Source organism: Arvicola amphibius, chromosome 9 (assembly GCF_903992535.2).
Source record: "Arvicola amphibius chromosome 9, mArvAmp1.2, whole genome shotgun sequence".
Classification (NCBI taxonomy): Eukaryota; Metazoa; Chordata; class Mammalia; order Rodentia; family Cricetidae; genus Arvicola; species Arvicola amphibius.
The window spans coordinates 119440913-119462079 of NC_052055.2; the positions used below are offsets into that span (position 1 = coordinate 119440913).

A 21167-nucleotide genomic window follows, 5' to 3' on the forward strand; every position below is an offset into this window, starting at 1 on the left:
TGAGAGCCGCGGCCGCCCGCTCCTTGGCCGGTCACTCAGTCTTTTGCAAAGGCGGCCTTCGGTCTTTGCGAAGCGTGTGGTCCGCTGGTTTGTTGGCAGAGCTCGTGGGTGATCCTCCAGGGCGACCATGGTAGAGCCACAGCCTGCGTCCAGCGGCCTCACGGATGAGGCCGCCCTCGGCTGCTGCTCCGACCCGGACCCCAGCACCAAGGTGGGCGACAGGGCCTCCTCCTTTGGCTGCCGGAGCAGACCTGGGACTCTGGGCCGAATCCTAACGCTATCGGCGGCAGCTACGGTCCTCCGGCTTAAAGCGCAGTGGAGTGAGCTAGGAAGGGAGAGGCTGTTGGAGTAGACAGTGCGGGGGGGGGGGGAGGGGGCAGAGGTATCCCCTTCTTCAGAAAGTTATTTCAAAACATCTGATCCCATGTGCTTTAATTTGTTTATTTTTGCACGGTGTCTTGAAGCCAGGCCAAATCTGGGTCAGATTCCATATCTGTGTGTGTAGTTGTCCCTTGGTCGGACGCCATGGTCCTTTGGAGGGACAGTTTCTGGACTCCCATAGTTAAGGGCCCTGTCTATAACTGGTCCCTCCCAGCCGCACTCACTCTCTGTAGTCGCCGTGAGTCCGGCTTTCACTCCTCCAAATTGATTTAACCGCATTTGCTGTTGCACAAGACCACACTTCTGTCCCTGTGAGTCTGGTGGAGAAACTACAGGACTTCGGTCTGAAGGGACTCTCAGGCCACCTTCTGGCCCTTTTATTTTGCAGTTACAACCTAGTAGGGGCATAATCTGTGGCATGAGAAAGCTTTCACGTAGCATGACTGTACTTACAGTCGGCTAAAACTCATTCAGGTGTGGTACCCTGGTCTGGGAGGTCCAAGCAGCCACCTCCAAAAGTACCTCACTGTCTCTGCATTGTGGCTGACGGAGGAATTTAGTCCTGTGTAGTCGTCTGTGTCAGTAAACACCTTTGCATATACTCATTTAGGTGTATCATTTGTAAATCCCCCAATGACTGAACACGAGCTTTACGCAGACCTCTAGGAGGGCAGCTAGAAGGCGAAGGACTTTGGTCCCTGCTTGTTCTTTGCCTTAAGGGCAGCGAGAGTGAGTCGTACTGTAATTGCCAAAGCCTTTGACTAGAACAAGGTGTGTACTGAGGAAAGATCTTAGTCACCAGAAAATTAAGGCAGGAAAGAAAGAAAGAATACACACCACACACCTTTCCACACCTTCCACTTACACGTACCTTAGTTTGCATTTAATTTTTTTCTAACTTTTTTTTAAAATGTATTTTATCTATGTCTTGTTTGCTTGTACATCTGCGCCTCAGAAGAGGGCTTTGGATCCCATAGACAGTTATGAGCCACCATGTGATTTGCTGGGAATTGAACTCAGGACCTCTGGAAGAGCAGCCAGTGCTCTTAACCGCTGAGCCATCTCTCCAGCCCAAAATGTACTTTTTGTACCTTGATTTACATTCCACATTCTCCAAATGTCTCTTGATTTGAAATTATCTTTTGAGATTAGGCATTTTTAGTCATGGGCCAAAATACAACTAAGTATGTGGAGATGTAAAATGAGTTGCCCAGTACCTGGTGTGTGTGTGTTAGGCCCTGATCTGATGTTGCTCTGTATCTGGTGTGTGCTTAGTGTGCTAGGCCCCTAACTGATGTTGCCCTGTACCTGGTGTGTGTTGAGTGTGCTAGGCCCCGAACTGATGTTGCCCTGGACCCGGTGTGTGTTGAGTGTGCTAGGCCCCAAACTGATGTTGCCCTGTACCCGGTGTGTGTTGAGTGTTCTAGGCCCTGAACCAATGTGTTTAAGCTCATTCATAACAACTCTCTGAGGAAGGGAGAATTGTCTCCGTTGTACAAATAAGTAGATTTAGACACAGGTACTGAGTGACTTGCCTAGGGAGGAGTCCACGTTCTCAGCCTCTACCCCCTCCTCTCTGCTTCTGAGATAATCCAGACTGTAACTGTAGAACTTGTGGAGGGGAGGGGGAAAGCCTTCAATGAAGGAGATTTAGCTGGATTGTATACTAACTGCAAGGAACACAATAGATGCTTTTGGGTGGGCGGCAACACCGGCATAAGTGAGAACTTCGTCCTTCGCCAAACACACACCAACTCTTCAGATTTTGGATGAATGGGCTCTTGGCATTCCAAAGCATCCCATGTGTATTTGTCACTGCTGTGACCAAACACCTCTAAAGAGCAAGGAGAGACTGACTTCTGTTCACAGTTCAAGGGTGCATTCTGTGACAATGGGAAGACATGGGGCAAGGGAGGCACTAGCTTGTGTCAGCGGAAGTGTGAGGTAGAGCTCATGACATTGTTTGCAGTTGGGACGTTGAGTGAGATGATTCTGTGCGTGTAGCTGGCTGGCTTCCTACCTTTTATTCAGCTTGAAAGCCTAGTCTGTGAGACGGTGCCACCCATATTCAGGGTGTCAAGCTTTAGGCGATTCTAAGTCCAGTTTCATGTTGTCACGGGAGATGAACTGTCATAGTTTTCAAAGGTTGAAGCAGTGGGGTGTGTGGGATCTGGAGCCCTGCAATGGAATCCTCACATCCTTGATTACTCCCATCTTGGCTGGGTTCCTGGGGCCCGTCAAAAGGAACATAAAGATGACTCGGAGAGCTAGCCATGGTGGCGCACACCTCTAATGCCAGTGCTCAGGAGGCAAAGGCAGGCAGATCTCTGAGCTCAGGGTAGTATCCAGCTGTGAGAGTCAAGGAATGCATTAAACAGAAGGTGGTGGTAGAACCACAATTGTGTGAATGGGGTTCTCATATCCAGGGAGTCACACGGGAGATTCCAGGAGAAGGGAAGGAGACATCTTAGCAAAATATAATATCAGTAGGGTGGCAGAAGGGTGCGGGAGTCACATGAAGCCTTGGTAGAGAAGACTAGCCTGGTCTATTGGAGACAAGTCATGAAGAGAGAAGCCTGAATGTCATGTCTAAGAAGGTTAGGTTATGAGTGTGTGTGTGTGTGTGTGTGTGTGTGTGTGTGTGTGTGTAAAGCCTACATTATATATAGTAGGCACATTATTATTATTTTATATATATTATATAATGTAGGTAGAGAATGGAGGGGTGGGAACACAAAACAGTCATTGGAGTACTCAAAATTTGAAAACTCTTGTTTGTTTTTCTCATCCTCCCTGGTGAGTTTGGAGTATGTGTTTATGTGTAACCCAGAACTTTGGACTTGCTAAGCACATATGTGCCCTGACACTGAGATACATCCTGAGGCCAGAGTTATACTAGTATATTATGCATGTTTGTAATGGAAGTCAGTATATATTTGTTGGGAGGACATGCCTCTTTCTCCAGCGATAAGCATTTGGCATAGAGAATGATTGGACCCAGCACTGTAAGGGGCAGTGACGAAGCTGTTGCTGAACAGCAAACAAATGTCAGACCTTGTGGATGTTTAGCCCCAAGGCGTCAGGAAGCCACAACAAATCCACGATTGATATTTCTTTTCTTAAACCCAGGATTTTGATTGTGGAACTATCACTCCAAATTGCTCTTGAGTAAAAACCTGCAAGAAGCAGAGAGCAGTCGGGTTGGAACCGGGGAGGGCTTAAGCTAGGCAGTAGTTATTAGGCAGGCTAGAAGGAGGGTTCCCGGGAGGGTTAAGCAGGCTTGGCTTGGCTCTTAACCTGTTCAGTTCACTTCAGGTTGATAGCATTGAATTGAGGAGACTATGAAGAAAGAACCAGGGAAGACTTCCCGCGTGTCTCTCTCGGCCTAACGAGGAGTGGCTGGGGCATTCTCTCTCTCTCCTCTGTTTGAGCTGCGGTGCTTTTGATTCTCTGGCACAAGCGGATGTGGTGAGGCGGCCAGGGGTGGGAGTCCAGAGTTGAGGTTAGAGGGTTGGTCTGGGGAATGAAGATTTGGTAACCAAAACCAGTAGTGTAATGGAACCCCTGGCTTTGTTTGTAGCAGTTGCCGAAAGACAAAGTGCTTTGCTCTGGGCACAGCATTCTGTTAAGTACATTTCTGGGTGTTTTGCCTGCATGTATGTCTGTGTGAGGTGTCAGAACCCCTGGAACTGGAGTTACAGACAGTTGTGAGCTGCCTTGAGGTTGCTGGGAATTGAACCCAGGTCCTCAGAAAGAGCAGCCAGTGCTCTTTACCACTGAGCCATCTCTCCAGTCCTGTGCTACGTACTTTAATACATTACTGAATTTATACTGCAGTTCAGCCATAAACTGATTATCTTCATCCCAGAGGTGTGGAAGCAGAGGTTTGAGGAAAGTAACGACTCTCAGTGCCACAATTGTAGAGCCATGTTATTGCCAGCTTAGAGTAAATAAATAAACAGACAATTCCTCTCATATATGTGTGTTTTCCCTCCCTGTGCATGAGAAAAGGAATGCCTTGTGATACTGAAAAGAAGAGCAATAATGTTGGGTGCAGCTTGGGAGACCTGAGTTCAATTCCCAGGACCCTTGGGGAAAAAAAAAAAAAAAAAAAAAAAACACAAACAAAAAGGCCAGGCCTGTGCTGTGCATTGTAAGCCCAGCAGTGAGGAGGCAGAGGTAGGTGGATCCCTGGAGCTCTCTGACCAGCCAGCCAAGCCTGCTCTGGGAGCCCCAGGTGGACAGTTTCTAGCAGCATCTGGAGTTGTCCTCTGGCCCCCACAGGCATGGACATACATTGCACAAGGACAGGCTACATATACACAAGCAGTGTATGACCTCACAGCTGTATAGAGAGAGGTCTGACGAGCTTCCCACTGGCTTAAACTCAGGGTATGGGCGGAGCTTCCATCCTTACTGGAGGCTCCAGAGAGGCATCTGCTTCCTGCTCTGGCTGTTGTCTCATCTCATTTCCTCTCAGAGGTTGGACCGACACCCCTGTTTTCTTACCGGTTGCCAGTGGCCTAAATAGGGGTGATGGTCAGGCTCTCAGGCAGCCCCTACAGTTTACTCGTTCTCACATCCCTGCAGTCGCACCCCTTCTCACCATATCCGCCATGTGCCAACTCTTCTGTCTTCTGGTGCTTTTAAGGTGTCATTGCATGAACCACCTACGCAACTGAGGCTGGTTTACCCGCCCCCCCCCCCCATTTTTTTTCCCAAGATATTATTTTAAGTATGTGTCAGCATGTCTGTGTGTGGGTGTGCACATTGTAAGTGTAAGTGCCTGTGGAGGCCAGAAAGGGTGTTGGATTCCTTGGAGCTGGAGTTGTGAGCACCCCAGTGTGGGGTGCTGGGAACTGAAACCAGATCCTCTGCAAGAGCAGTTCCATGCCCTTAACTGCTGAGCTGTCTCTCCAACCCCAGTCTCTATTTTAAGGCCATCTGGTTAGTTGATTCCATTCTCAGAGTCCCTTATGGTAGAACCTAAGTTAATGCTTGATGAAATAACCTGGACCCTGTTCAGAGCTGACGGGAGCTGCCAGCCTTCCCTCCTCCCAGGGGCTGTAGTGGCGAATCACCAGCCTAGTGTGGGAGGTTGGCTTTCGCTGATGAGGCCTGCCAAGGACAGCCTTTGAGATTACCGCTGTGTGGCCTGAAAGAGCACCATCAGCATCTCAGTGGACTTGGCCTCCCCACACGCAAGCCCAGTAATTGATAGGGAAGCAGCAGGCACATTTGTTGGGAGAGGGAGATGCCTGCTATAGTTTGAGCATCTTGTTTTAGTCTCTGCTTAGACCAGCATCTGGCACGAAAGTGTTCTTGCTGCTTTGTAAAAAGGTCTGAAATTGTTTTTTTTTTCTTTCTTCTCATTTCGCTGTAGTCAGAGTGACTTTGTAGTGTCTTTATGGCCGTATTCAGAGGATAGAGCTAGGTGGTCAGTGTCTGGTCGGTAAGCCATTCATTGCTCTCTTACCTGATTGACAAAGGGGAGGGCGGCTCTGGATTTGAAAAGGCTGCGTAGGTCCAGAAAAATGGAATCTCGAGCCTTTTCCTTGGGTTCGTGTGGCACAGTGAGAGGAGCAGACCGCGAGAGCCACACTGATGCTCAGTTCAGGGTATGAACTGCCTGGCTGTCCCCAGGAGAAAGGAATGCAGCACCGCCAAAAATGAGTTTGCGGTTTTACAGGGTGCTTTTAATTGGACAGGAGAGTGTTAAGGACAAAGGAATTCTCATAGGCAAAAGGGACTGCAGTAAGCAAAGTTTTATTGGTGGGGAGGGGGGAGCCCTGGGCTGTTAGCAGGAGGCTGTGGGCAAGCTGTTCTGTTCCGAGGGGTTAGCATACTTCTGAGAAAGTGGAGAACATTCCGTTTCCATTTCCCTTAAGGGCCTGGGTCCCACAGGGATTGTCCATCTTGGTATCTTACGTGGCCCTATTTTAGGATGAACAATGAATTTAAGTGCTCTTACTTCTTCATGATAGACAATGAATAGTGTATTTGCGTTTTATATGTGGTAAGTTTGGGGGAAGAGGCTGTTTAGCCGGGGCATTACTTGTGGGTGGAGTGAGTTTTCCTGTCCTGCAGCTGCTCTCAGATAGGCACTCAGAGGCTTAATATAAATTATAAATGCTCGGCCAATAGCTCAGGCTCATTACTAACTCACTCTTACATTTTCAGTTAACCCATATTTGTTATTTACACACTGCCATGTGGTGGTACCTTTATCAACATGGCACATCCATCTCCTGCTCCCTCTGTGTCTGGTTGGCTACTTCAGACTCCACCCTTCTTTCCAGCATTCTCCTAGTCTGGCTCTCCTGCCTAATCTCATCCTTTTCATCTGTTGACCAGTCAGCTTCTTTATTAAACCAGTCTCAGCGACAAATCTTCACAGTGGACGAAGGGACTACTTTTCTCATTGTGATAAAGCTACTTGGGGAAAAGAACTTAGTTTGATTTGCAGTTCAAGTTATACGCCATTATGGTGGAGAGGTCGTGGTGGAAGGAGCTTGAAGTGGCTGGTCACATTATAGCCACAGCCAAGAATCAGAGAATGGGGACTGTTTGTGCTTAGCTAGCTTTCTTTTTTGTGCAGTCCAGGACCTAGTCCCATGGAATAGTCCCACCTATATTTATGGTGGGGATTCCCACTTTGATTAATATGCTCAAGATTTAGCTCTGTGGTAGAGTGCTTAAGGCCTTGGGTTCAGTCCTCAGCTCTGGGAGAAAAAAAAAAAACAAACAAACCAAAACAGACCAAAAAAGATGGGCAAATGGTGGAGCAGGCTTTTAATCCCAGCATTCTGGAGGAAGGGGCAGGTGGATCTCTGAGTTTGAGGCTACAAGTTCCAGGACAGCCAAAGAAACCCTGACTGGGAGAGAGGGAGGGAGGGAGGGAGAGAGAGAGAGAGAAAGAGAGAGAGAGAGAGAGAGAGAGAGAGAGAGAGACAGAGAGAGAGAGACAGAGACAGAGACAGACAGAGAGAGATACAGAGAGAGATAGAGATACAGAGAGAGATACAGAGCCAGGTATTGTATAGTAGCCCATACCTTTAATTCCTGCACTTTGGAGAAGTCAGGCTGATCTCTGTGAGTTTAAGGCTATCTCCGATTTGCTTAGAGAGTTCCAGGCTAGTCAGAGCTGCATGAGACCTTGTGTGTGTGTGTGTGTGGGGGGGGTATTATAGAGGTTGGATTCTTTGTTATGCCAAATAAAATTAGTTTTGGTTGCACAAAATCAAGGTAGAGAAAGGATGCACTCATTAGTAGTCTATTTGGAAGGTAGATTCACCGGAAGCCTCATGGAGTGGGGAAGTGCCAGCAAAAAAAAATTGTTTTCTGCCACCTTGCTGGGGTGGGGAGGTGCGGGGGTGATGTGGCGGTCAGTCATTTAATTTCCTAATTGTCTCGCCAAAGCGGGGTGCTGGTGGCTCTTGCCCATAACCTCAGGACTTGCCTGTGAAGGCCAGAGGGTCAAGCAGGGGCCAGTTGGTGACACAGCAAGTTTGAGGCCACGGTGGGCTATATGAGATAATGCCACTGGAACCCAAAATGAAACCAAGACAACCACCAATCCCCAGTGACTCAGAAAGCCAGGTTTTCCAAATCACTGTTGAAGGGCATTCCTGGAATGGTAAGTCGCTGGCTCGCAGCTGCCCCACCCAGAAGCCTGCAACTCAACTGCACTTGGCAGAGAGCTGAGCAGTGGGCGGGCGTAGTGGAGCGGTGGGCGTGGGAACTGTTCGAGGGAGCTACTGTTGAGGCTGAGGATGGGGCTGCCTTTCTCGTTTTCTGTTTGCTTTACAATGCTGGGCTGGTTGAGAGCACAGTGAACACCGCAGTGTGGAAAGTTAGAGACTGAACCTACACCGTTGTCTCCCCTTAGGACTTCCTAATGCAGCAAACCATGCTAAGAATTAAGGATCCTAAGAAGTCCCTGGATTTCTACACTAGGATTCTTGGACTGACGTAAGTATTTCTTGGTGCCTTAGTGTTGAAAACCTCAGCGTTAGAGAAGATGGCTCAGGAGTAGAAGCAGAGAACTGCCTCCCCCTGAAGTTCCCCTGTCCTCCATAGCAATGCCATGGCACGTGCTTCCTTCCTCTCAGAAATATTATTATTTCTTTTCTTTTCTTTTTTCGTAACAGAAAGTCTTTGGTTGAGAAGCCTACAAGGAGGCCCGACTAGACAGCACTTTGGTTAGGTTCCATTTGTATCAGGACTGGTCAAGGCACAAGGGCAACAGGAGGCCCATGTGCTTTCATTTTCTGCAGACTCCCTTCTGCCCGAGAGCTGGCCAGCTAGGTCATTCTTGTGTTCAGACCCTTGACATGCTTGGACTGCTTCTAGCTCTGTTTGCTTCTGAAACATGAATCGCAGGATGCATTATCAAGAAAAAGAATGGCTTTATTTATAGCCGGCCCCTGGTTCCGGTTTTAGAGGCTGCATTTTCTCTTGCTAAAAGGGTGGGTAGTAGCCACGGGTTTGCAACTCTTTCAACATTTTGGTGTGCTGTATTCTTTTCTATTGGCTTTATTGGGGTATAACTGATCATTTGACTTTTCTTGGTTCGTTTCCTCAAATGCCTTGAGGTTTTTGATGGCACACATAATTAAGTGAAATCTTTAATTTACTGCTTTTCATTTACTTCCACAGGTTTTAAGAGACCTGCCCAAGTAATACATCTGAATAATGTATGGTTAGAAAATGTGGCCAGTTCTGAAAAATACAAAACGAAGAGGAATGGCTTCCTTCTCTGGGTCCTTCCCCCCAAACTGCTCTTAAATTCTTGTGATTCTTTCCCATAAAAGTGGCTTTCTCGTGTGTACAGTGTATTTAAAGGGCAGAGAGAAAACGAATGCCTGGACACCTACCATTGGCCAGGCACCAACCCTGTTACTCCCTTGTGCCTTCTCAGCAGGCCTTGCAGGCAGCATGTGTCCTCCTCCTACACGTGAAGAAAGGAAGTTTCTGCTTTGTGACCCCACAGTTGGCAGAGCTGAAACCATAAGCAGGTTGACCTTTGGTTTTAAATAGTTCCCAGGTAGAGCCTACATCCAGTGGTCCAGGTATAGTGATAACAGGGATAAGTAGATAAAAGATTAAAGCAGAACTCTGGAAACTTTGCTTTGGGTGCAGGGGGATGGCTCAGTTGATAAAGTGCTTGCCATGACCACATGGAGATTTTAGTCTCCCAGAACCCATATAAAAGTGTTGGGTGTGGTGATGTGCACCTCCAGGCCCGTTGCACCTGCAGTCCCGTTGCACCTGCAGGCCTCTTGCTGGAGCCACAAAGATTCTAAGGCCGTCCTTGTACTTGGCAGAGGCAGAGGCAGGTGGATCTCCTGCCATCTTAGCCACTTTAGCAATTGCAGGCCAGAAGGGGTCACTTACTGACACAGTCTCTGGGGTTGAGGGTGACTGAAAGACAGTGGAGAGCAGTTGAGGATACCCTGTGTCAACCTCTTACCTCTACATGCGCAGTACGCTCCGTATATATGTCCATGTCTGTGCACACGCGTTTGTGCACACACACAGACATTTTGCTAGGCTTCAAGTACTTGCCCTTGATTATGAACAGAATCATCTTTGAGCATAATTAACCCTCTGTATTATGTGTATTGCTCTGCTTGCCTGCGATCTAACGTTCTTTTAAACCTACTGATAAACTGTCACTTTTTAGAGCCTCAGGGCTCCTTCACCCTTTGCATCAAGTCTCTCCTTGCCCCACCCACTTTCTCCCTTCCACCTACAAACAAACTTCCGAAGTCTTTGGAGGAGACTTTCTTGCCCTCTGCACCCTCGTTTGTCCATGGTCACTCTCTCTGCAGCCGGTCTACGAGGTTCTGCTGCCTGCTCTCTTGCTTGACTCCCTCCTTCCTCCCAGCCCTGCCTCAACTGCCTGGCCATGTTGAAGCCGCTCCCACAGAGCCTTCCCACGTCATGTGACCTTTTCTCAGTCTTAATCCTGTCTCACCTTTCTGCAGTATTTGAGACTTTGGCCCTCCTATTGTACACATCCGCTTGTCTGTGATATCAATCTGCCCTTCTCTCCTGCCACCTGGCCTCCATTTCCTTCCCGGGTGCTTTTTGAAGAGCAGTAGATGTCTTTAACCGAAAGAATGGCAGGAAAAGGTGTTGTTCACTGAAACCCAAACCAAAAACATCTTTCCCTGCTTATAGATAAGCACTGTGATGCTAGCTGAATTTCACTAAATTTGAATAATTGAGAGATAATTTGCTGAGTCATCCTTGCAAGTGGAGCACTTGGGAGGCTGAAGCAGGGGATGGGTGAATTGGCACTTTCTAGTGCGTTTGGGTGATGGTGTAAATCACAAACAATCCCACACCAGTTTGGAATTATGATTAATAGAATGGTTATTTATTTAAAGGGGAAAAAACTTACAGATCACCGTCCCAGACAACAGCCCTCTGCGCAATCAGGAAGGGAGCCTAGTCGTCAGAAGCGGAGCCGGAAGCCAGAGAGAGAGTGGAGGGAAGTGGCCGCATTTTTAAAAAGAGAGACCACGCCCCAATGGGCTGGTATCTCAGCGGCTATTGGCTAAAGGAGCAGAAGGAGCTCCCGCAACACCTCCCCCTTTTAAGTAAGAGAGTTTTAAACCTACTATGAAATTATATACAATAAGCATAGATATCCTATTTTAACTAGCTTAAGTCTTGTATAATAAATAACTTGGCCAAGTCATGAGAGGAAAGTAACTACATTTATATAGTCTTTAACCCCATTGAAGATCTGAGAAGGAAAATAAAGTTACCTGAGTAATTAGGAAGTGCATTTAAACAACTTCTAAAACATGTAACAAATCACAGAGACAACTAGCTACCTGGACAATCACCCAAAGTCACGTTTGTAGCGTTGAAGCAACCAACTTTGGCTAAGGCCTAACGTAACTGACATACCATTTTTAAAGGCAAGAAACTTTTTAGAACTATCTTACCCTGTCTTGGCAGGATATGACAGTCCTATTTTATCCATTTATGGATGTTTTGTATCTGTCAGTGGTTGAGGTATGGGCATTTCTTTGCCCAAAGGCCAGTTCTGCCAAGAAGAAAGGCTCCACGTGGAGTGTCTTTGGTGTTCAACATTTTCTCGGGAATAGATTGGTGTTGCCAGGAGCAATTGTGTCTCACTACCAAATTATTTGTCTACCATGGAACTCTGAGTTAAATTAAAGGCCATTTTTTACAGCTCTTTGAAGAGGTTGAAGATTATCTATTTTGAGTATAATCTCTATCTAACGAACCTGATTAGTCTAATTATAAATGACAAACATAGATGACTACTGATCTATATAATTTTTAATACCTATCTAACTTAAAGACTAAGACAATAAACAACTGTGCAATAAATGAGGACAATATCCCCAAACGTAAACAATGTCATTATACAAATAATATCAGAGGTAGAAATGTACATTGTAATATGATAAATATCTCAATATGACAATTGTTTTAAACAGAGTTAGAAGCATACTCTCATATAATAGAGGTAGAAGCATACTCACATACAATGTTCAATATACAAGAATCAACACCAATGTAATTTTTTAATAACAATAATTCACAAATACCAATCATCCCATCAAACCAGGTAATTCCCCCCCCCTTTTTTTTTATAAACACCCCTGAGTCCATATAATACCTCCCCCATCCCCTCAATCCTATATCAACTACTAAATGATGTCCCTAAACCAGAGGGCAAACTCTGTTGGGAGAGGGGGCGTCGTCCTCTAAGATTGTTTTTAGCTGACATGGGGGCGACGTTCTTTTTAGGGGGTCCCATGAAAGCAAATGATGGTAAAATTTTCAGAATAACCGGCAGGCAGCCGAGCGGGGAAAGGAGGGGTCCTAAAACCAAACGTTGGGCGCCAGATGATGGTGTAAATCACAAACAATCCCACACCAGTTTAAAATTATGATTAATAAAATGGTTATTTATTTAAAGGGAAAAAAACTTACAGATCACCGTCCCAGACAACAGCCCTCTGCGCAATCAGAAAGGGAGCCTAGTCGTCAGAAGCGGAGCCAAAAGCCAGAAAAAGAGCGGAGAAAAGTGGCCACATTTTTAAAAAGAGAGACCACGCCCCAATGGGCTGGTATCTCAGCGGCTATTGGCTAAAGGAGCAGAAGGAGCTCCCGCAACATTTGGGTGTGTCTCACAAAACAATAAAACAAAGAGAAAGAATAGATGAATTACAGAACCTCGCCCCTCACAGCTCGGTACAGGAACCTGGACTAGGGGTGGCAAAGGGGTGAGGAGGGGACAGACACTAAAGAAACTGCTACGTGGGCACGGAAAAGCTGGGGTCAGGTGGTCTATCTGAGCCCTCTGCGTGGTCCCAGCTACCTGTGTGTTTATTACGGCAGTGCAAGGGTGGGCTGGTCTCGGTAGGAGGTGTCTGGAGGCAGCAGTCTCAGGCATCCTGCAGGAGCAAGCTGTAGCTGCTAACTTTTGCATACACTGTGAGCATTGTCATCACTTGGCCTAGAGGAAGGCTTTTCCGTGTGTCTGAGCCTAGGGGTGTGTTGGGGAGCCTCTTCCCACTCTGAGCATTGGTCCTTGACATGGCCTTGCTTGTGTCAACAATACACATTCCCTCAAGACTTCACCCACTTGACACTTTGATGCAATGCTTCCTTGGCTCTCAGAACTTCATTTTATTTTGTGTGTGTGTGTATTTACATGTGCACTAGAGGGGACATACCATGTATAAAGGCCAGAGGTCAACTTTGGGTGCTGTTTCTGAGGAACCGACCACTTTGGCACCTGCTAAACTTGCTGATCAGCAGGCCCCTGGGGTGTGCCTGTCTCTGCCTTCCCGATGTGACTATTGCCAGCGCACATCATCACTCCTGGCTTTTTACGTGGGTTCTGGGGACCCACTTATACATACGTATATTTACACGGCAAGCACTTTATAGATGGAGCTATAAATGAGATCTTTTTTCCCACTAATTTTTGCCCACGGTTTTCTCACCAAAGTAACTACATTGCATATGGCCCTTATTCCTGGTAGAACTTAAATATTATGTTAAGTTTACTACCAGCCTTCGCTATTATAAATGACTATGGCTTTTAATTTCAGGCTACTCCAAAAGCTTGATTTTCCTTCGATGAAATTTTCCCTTTATTTCTTGGCTTACGAGGATAAGAATGACATCCCTAAAGACAAAAGTGAGAGAACAGCTTGGACGTTTTCCAGAAAAGCCACGCTTGAGTTGACACAGTGCGTATAAGTCTTTGTCTCTTTATAGATCCTAATTTTTCGTAAGGTATTTTTAAAGAATCTCTTTTTGCGTGGTTTCCAGTCTAAGTCAAGTTATACATATGTAAATTTCATGTGCCTTCATGTTTTGCTTGCACGTATGTCTGTTAAAGTGTTGGATCCCCAGAAAGTTACAGTAAGTTATGAGCTGCCGTGTGGGTTCTGGGAATTGAACCCCGGTCCTCTGGAAGAGCAGCCAGTGCTTCCGGCCACTGAGCCATGTCTCCAGCCCCCTAAATCAATTTAATATTTTTATTATTTTTAAATATATATATATATATATATATATTTTTTTTTTTTTTTTTTTTTTGAGACAGTGTTTCTCTGCAGCTTTAGAGCCTGTCCTGGAGCTAGCTCTTGTAGACCAGGCTGGTCTTGAACTCACAGAGATCCGCCTGCCTCTGCCTCCCGAGTGCTGGGATTAAAGGCGTGAGCCACCACCGCCCGGCTATTTTTAAATATTTGGGTCTTCGTGTTATTCTTATGGTTTCTTTAGGACAGAGAGAACATTTTTCTTTTAGAGACTATAAGACCCTGAATTGGCAAGATATTTGCCAAACTATAGATTATTAATTTTATAACTTACAGATTCTCCTAAAATCTTCTGATAGTCATATTTTTGTCCTTTTATTGTGCTGTTTTTGATCCAGAAATGTTATAGAATATAGTCCTTTTAAATAACCAGCATATCATTTTGTAATAATTTTTTGTTTGTTTGTTTTGTTTTTTTTCTTTTGTTTTTTTTTGAGGCGGGGTTCTCTGTGTAGCTTTGGAGGCTGTCCTGAAACTTGCTCTGTAGACCAGACTGGCCACAAACTCACAGAGCTCTGCCTGCCTCTTCCTCTCGAGTGCTGAAATTAAAAGCAGGTGCCACCATTGCCCAGCCCCAACATTCAAATTTTAAGTGCTTTTATAACCTCACCATTTAAAAGTACAGAATTAAAGGACTCCCCATTTCTTTCTGTGTTAGTATGTATCCTTTGATTCAGAAACACTTAACTTCCTTAAGTGGCCAACTGTCTCATCTCCAGAATGGAAATGCTCAAATCTGGTCCATGGAGCTGTTTGATGCTTGATGACACATCTGGAACTTAGTGCAGAAAATGATAGTTGCTGCAGCTTTTATTCTTGCTCTTATCTGGGTGCCTGGTTCGACCATCTTCTAAACCTGCTTAGAATCTTCTTTGCCAGCTTGTCCTTCCTGCAGGTGAAAAAAATCAGTATTTGCAGTAAAGTAGCATGCATACAGAGTAAGCCTTCGGAGAGATCCCTTTTCATAGGCTATTCTAAGGTCAGAACTGCAAGTTACTATCTTATGCAAGCCTCCTCTAGAAGAACAGAACCAATAGAATGTAGATATAAAAGGAAATTTATTAAATTGGTTTACATGGTAGGGGTTGGGTAGTCCCAACAATGGCTCTCTGAACACTAGAGAAGCAGAGAACCCTGTAGCTGCTCCATCCACAAAGCTGGATGCCTCAGCAGTCCTACACTGGCATGGAAGGCCTTGGAGATCCCTGGAAGGCCAACAAGCTGGAGTCAGTCTGTTATCAGCTGAGAGTAACAGCAACAGCAACAGATGCAGGACAGCTGGAAGGTGTTAGCCCTGTTGGCTGTGGGTCTTTTTTTTTTTTTTTTGGAAATTTACTCGAGGATACACCCTGAGGTGTGTCTTCAGGTTGGTGCTAAGTCCCTCAGGTTGACACTTACAGCCTGCTAACACAGTCCTTTCCTCTGCAGCAACTGGGGCACCGAAGACGATGAGACCCAGAGTTACCACAACGGCAACTCAGACCCTCGGGGATTTGGTATGTTTGCTCCATTGTATGGTGTCTCTGGGTTTTCATGATTTTATGAGGTATACATATTTATGCTACAGTAAACTTAAGACACAAATGACCTAATTTTCAAATATAATTAATTTATTAGGGATATGATTATTTTTATTTGCTGCAGATCTTATTCAGCAGCTATCTAATTTCAGTATTGGTCCAAACATTGTCACAGTATTATGTTTCCAGTAAGCTTTATTGTAGGGCTAGGAATAGAGTCCACAGCCTTACACACGCCAGGCGAGCGTTCTAAGCTGCCCTCCCTCTCCTTCTAGGAGAGTGTTCAATTAAAAACAATGATGAACATGGTTAATAATAATCCCATTTTCTAGCAGTGTCTTGTCAAGGGCTGAAGAGCTGGTTCAGTGTTAAGAACACTTGCTGTTCTTGTAGAGGACCTGGCCTTGATTCCCAGCTCCTACGTTGTGGTTTACAACCATCTATAATTCCAGTTCCAGGGGATCTGATGCCCTCTTCTGACCTCTGTGGGTATCCGGAGCACACGTAGTGCATATACAATAAAATAAATCTAAAAATATGTGTCTTGTCATGATGGCAGAATTGAAGCTTGAGTTGGGAAATGTAGTGAATGTCTACAGTTAATCTATTAAACAGGAGTAAATGATAACCTTTCGGGTATAGATTATCCAAACAGATTGAAGTATGCATTAGTCAGTATTGGTTTATTTCAAATAACAATTCACAACAACTATTTGACTATAACTAGCCAGTCAGACAGCTACTGGCCCTCTAGTATATAGATTTTGAACCTATTTAGCTCTGTTTCCAAAGGCCTTGTGTTTTGGAGTAAGTTTTGGAAACCATTTGCAGCACGTGGGTGCACTCTTACAATCATTTCTTCTGTGCTTTGTTTTTGGGGGAATGGTATCACCAAAGGTCACATTGGGATTGCTGTTCCTGATGTCTACAGTGCCTGTAAAAGGTTTGAAGAACTTGGGGTCAAGTTTGTGAAGAAACCTGATGATGGTGAGTCAACCCACCCTCACCATAGCTGTGATTGGCCAGCCTGCCCCTCACTAAGTGCACTGTAATTGGTCTGCTCTGCACCACAACTGTGATTGGTTAATATGTCTGAGGGCTCTTGGAGCCATGCTGATTGGATGCAAGTAACAGGAAGCTCTTTTCAGTAGTCCTAGGAGCAAAGGAGTGCGAAGAGAATACCTGGCTCTCTTAAGAGACCAGAAAGAACTGGTGGCTTCACCAGGACACAGGACCTGGAGAGCCATGGGACCTTGCCTTCCCTTCCCTAGCCCTGCTATTTTCTCTCATTGGCTTCCAGCTTTCAGGATTTTAGGGTGTAGGTAGTTGCTCCTAAATAAATTCTCTGAAGTTTATTTTGTTGTCAGTATAACTTTGTCAGTTTACTTTAGTGAATAACTGATATTTTTCATTCTTTTATACAATTGTATATACTATGCTTTGGGTATATGTCTTGAAATAGCATATAACTGAATTCTGTTGGATTTATGTGTAACATTATTATTATTCTTAGATCTATTCTTACCTTCTTAATTTTTTAAAATTTCTTTTTAACTTTGAAAATAGGTTCTTGCCGTGTAGCCAGGCTGCCCAGGAACTTAGGATTCTCTTTTTTCATCCTCCTAGTTACTGACATTATAGTGTGTCACCACAGTTTGAGACATTTCACGAGCTTAAGCAGTCAGTAGTTCATTGGTAGAGCCCTCACCCTAGCATGCACTGGGTCATAGGTTCTGCCCAGCACCAAAAACCAACCATCCAAACAAACCAAAAAAAAAAGAAAGAAAAAAAAAAAAGCCCAAAACCAACCAACCAAACACATAACAAAAACCCAGAGAAAAATAAACAAGACAGTTTAGTAAAATTGTTTGAAGGAAAACATGTACTATGGGATTCCCTCAGTAAGTGAATGGCCTTTCTTTCCCTCTACTCAAATCAGCTGCTGTCACCTAGACTGGGTTAGTGATTTTTCTTTTTTTCCCTTCCTTCCTTCCTTCCTTCCTTCCTTCCTTCCTTCCTTCCTTCCTTCCTTCCTTCCTTCCTTCCTTCCTTCCTTCCTTCCTTCCTTCCTTCCTTTTCTTTTGGCCTTCACATTTTTTTCAAAAATAACGTAGTACAGTGTTCGGAACATCTTCCCTCTATTTCTCTCTTGAAGCATCTTTCGGATTTCCCTGTCTTAGCAGGACTATGTTCTGAGGTTTTGTGAGGCTAGGCCTCTGAGACACATGCATGGGAACCAGGTACATATGGGTGAGTTCTGGTGGGAATCCTCGGCTCGTTTTCCTTCACCCCTGAAAACACTCCTGTACTGTCATTGTGCATACAGTGTCCTTGAGAATGCTGTCACTATCTCCTCTTTATTATTTTATAATTTTATTTTATTTTATTTTATTTATTTCTGAGAGCTTTCTGGTTTACCACCTACTTTTCCCTCACATGTGTCTATTCTTATTTTTCCATCTTTTTTCCCTTTGTATGTGTCTGTATGTGGAGTGTGTGCCTGTGTGTAGGCCTCAGTTGACAGTGAGCATCTTCCTTGAATACTCTCCACTTTATTTAATAAGGCAGGGTGAGTTTCCTGGAGAGCCCAGCTCCAGCCCTCACACTGGGGTTACAGGTAGCCACCAGGCTTGCCCACCTGCTGCCTTCTCAGGGGGGTTCTGGGAATCCAGACTTCAGGCCTCATGATTGTACAGCAAATGCTTTAGCCATTTCCTGTCAGTCCCGCTCTCTGCTGGAGGCTTTGTTTCTGGCCTCATTTCTTAGCTCCCTAACATTTTCTTAGTCGTAGTTCACATTGGCAATACTTGATAGTGCTCTCACACGCCTTAATAACCCTTTGTCCACTCATTGTTCTAATAGTTCATGTTGAATTCGAATCTATAAGCCATATAATTATGTTCCTAGATTATGTTAGTTTGGCTTCTGAGCTGTTTTTCCCAACAACTGTAAGCTGTTGTAATCCACCAGGCCACATGACTGGCAGAAGAGAATTGTCCCTAGAGATCTAGTGATCTCAGGAAGACAGGCTGATGAGTCCTGGGCTGAGTTTCCTGGGTACTGAAAATGACAGCTCTTGTGCTTAGAGGCTTCCCCACTCAGGGCAAAGCAGTGTTAGTAGGAGACACACCTGAGGTTGTCGTGCTTGGCCCTGGATGTGTGGGGACATAAGGAAGGCCAGCTGGTTCAGTCTTAGCGTCCTCGTTAGACAAACTGTGTTCCCCTTCACTCTTGAGGACATCTGGCAATCAGCAGCTGAGCCCCTCCCAAGTGCCAGGGTGGGTGTTGCTTGCCTTGGGGAGGCAGAAGCAAACACCCTGTTTATTCTCCCACAGCCATAAATTCAGAACTTGTGTTCTGACTCCAAACTACTTTCTGTATGGATCAGGGAATGGTCACCTGCATCCTCACCCATTCCTCCTCAGCCACAGCCCTGGAGATTGCTTAGCTGTGTTTTACCCTTTCTCCTTCACCCTGATTTGTATTCCGTGACCTTGGGGTCAGGAGGCAGACGCGAGAGTCAGATGAGTTCAGCATCTTAGTTCCCACATAAATTAATTTCTCAGGCCACATTTATACATCTGAGTAAACAGCTCCATCTGGTTACAAACCCCGGGAGTCACAGTGTGATTGACAGGGCTTGGGTTGCCTAGTGTATTGTTTAATAGGGTTTACGCGACCCAAGCCTCTGGTGTCTTGGTTGTGTGAAGAGGCCACATTATCTGTTCCCTTGAGCATACCTCTATCTTCTTTTCCTTCTTAAATAATTTCTGTGATTGGTGGTATGGTAGCCTCAAGGTGAGGCAAGGACCTGATACTTAGCAGGACTGTTTTCAGCTCCTTCTGGAAGGTCATTCTAGCATTAGGATAACCGTGGTACCATTACAACACAAGCTTTCTAGAATGAAAGCTATCAACAGTGTGTCTCATTCAAATGCAGATTAAAATTGTAATGAAAATGTGTTTGATTTTTAATGTTCCTTTCTAGTAATGAGAAGTTTTCATTATACAGGTAAAATGAAAGGTCTGGCATTCATTCAAGATCCTGACGGCTACTGGATTGAAATTCTGAATCCTAACAAAATAGCAGAGATTGTTTAGTTCTCTGTTGGAGACGGTGGGGACAAGAAGCAGCGTAAGAGAAGATGCTGAGGCCCCAGAAGCATCTAGAACTGATGGATCTGTGCCGCAGCTCCTGCCGCTCTGAAATCCCTCTCATTATCCTATTTCAGTGGGCTTTTTCTTTTTAAATCTCCCCTCCTCTATTTAGTCAACCTAATTTTCAAGTACCAGTTTATCTTATGACTTTGACAAAGTTATGTGACTTTACTTTTTAGATAATAATTAGAACGATTTCCTCCGGAGACCACGTCTGCTCCCGCCTGTCTCTTCAATACTACTCAAGTCTGGTTTTGATCTATCATTTAAAATTTTGTTTTAAATGTTTCTTTTTCTGTTGGGGGGCTGTTACCTTCTGGGGTTTCAATTCTTCAGAAATGACTCTTCATAATGGAAAGTAAAGAGTACTGAACAGAAATGAAGCTTCGTGTGTGCTTCAAACAGCATAGTGCTTACTTTACAAACGAGAAGGCACTCGAGAGCAGTTCTGAATCGTGCTGACAAGGACACTGGCAGAAATACTAAAATATATATATATTACTTTTGAGGTTCAAGGACTAACTTTACTTTTGTAGGAATGTGGAGAAGGAAGGGATTATTTTACTGGGTACTTAGACAGTGGCTAGGCAGCAGCATGCTTCATGTGAGTGCAGACTGCAGTTACCGTGTGAGAGAGCAGAGCATACGCGCTAACCTGATTGGGTCATCATTTTGGTGCCTGGATTACGCCTCGCTGTAGCTCCTGCGCTAGTCTTCTGCTGGGAAACTTGCGGTGAGCTTGGCTTTGTGCCTTTGCTCTCAATCTTGACTACAGTGGAAGAAGCATAGAAATCTTAGCACAAGGCTGATCTAGGTGACATTCTTTGTAAGTTAGGCTCACATGAGTCTTCCCCACCCAGGGTCTTCATAAATTCACTTAGGATAAATTATTTCCAGTGATAGCTCAGATATCACGAGTTCGCTCAATGGTCTACCCTGCTGACTGACTGACGAGGGATTTCTAAGAGGCAGTTTTGAAAACTTATGGCCTGCAGGATAAAACCCAATTTGAGGTCAAACTGCATTGAAGTTTTCTGCGGTGTAGTGGCAGATGTCTGGACGGGTGATGTCAAGTGTTACACTGCTAGAAGCGCTTTGTTTCTTTTGGGGATGGAATGGATTAATGTGAGCAGTTTAAACAAATCACAGACAGAAATAAAACGCTGTTTAATATGTAAAATTCTGTGTGACAAGTTCTTTCTTATAAAAGGCCTTGAAGAGGAGGTCTTGTAAATGCACAGTGAACCTGCATGCTGAGCCAAGGGTATGCATGGTTCTGTGCAGACTGAAAGTCAGGTAAATGCATGCTGAGTCTGCATGCTGAGCCAAGGGTATGCATGGTTCTGTGCAGACTGAAAGTTAGGTAAATGCATGCTGAGTCTGCATGCTGAGCCAAGGGTACACATGATTCTGGGCAGACTGTAAACCAGACAGTTTCTATGGCTAATGACATGTAGGAAAGAAAAATACAGAAACAACAGTGGTTGCTTACACCTTTAATCCAAGC

The 21167-nt window shown here is 45.1% G+C and overlaps 1 protein-coding gene across 1 annotated transcript; it reads left to right on the plus strand.

The window, feature by feature from the left end:
* Window positions 1–29: 29 nt before the first annotated feature.
* On the plus strand, window positions 30–20840 carry Glo1 (glyoxalase I). Its single transcript, XM_038341937.1, has 6 exons — window positions 30–211; window positions 8270–8352; window positions 13491–13631; window positions 15411–15478; window positions 16400–16489; window positions 19515–20840. Exons 1-6 carry the CDS (start codon window positions 128–130, stop codon window positions 19601–19603), a joined length of 555 nt encoding a protein of 184 aa, XP_038197865.1. The 5' UTR covers window positions 30–127; the 3' UTR covers window positions 19604–20840.
* Window positions 20841–21167: the final 327 nt, after the last annotated feature.

Bases quoted from the DNA above. Each gene is read 5' to 3' on its own strand.
- Glo1 (XM_038341937.1), top strand. From the start codon at position 128: ATGGTAGAGCCACAGCCTGCGTCCAGCGGCCTCACGGATGAGGCCGCC. The intron at 212-8,269 runs GTGGGCGACAGG...GTCTCCCCTTAG, and splicing joins ACCCGGACCCCAGCACCAAG to GACTTCCTAATGCAGCAAAC. The intron at 15,479-16,399 runs GTATGTTTGCTC...GTATCACCAAAG, and splicing joins CTCAGACCCTCGGGGATTTG to GTCACATTGGGATTGCTGTT.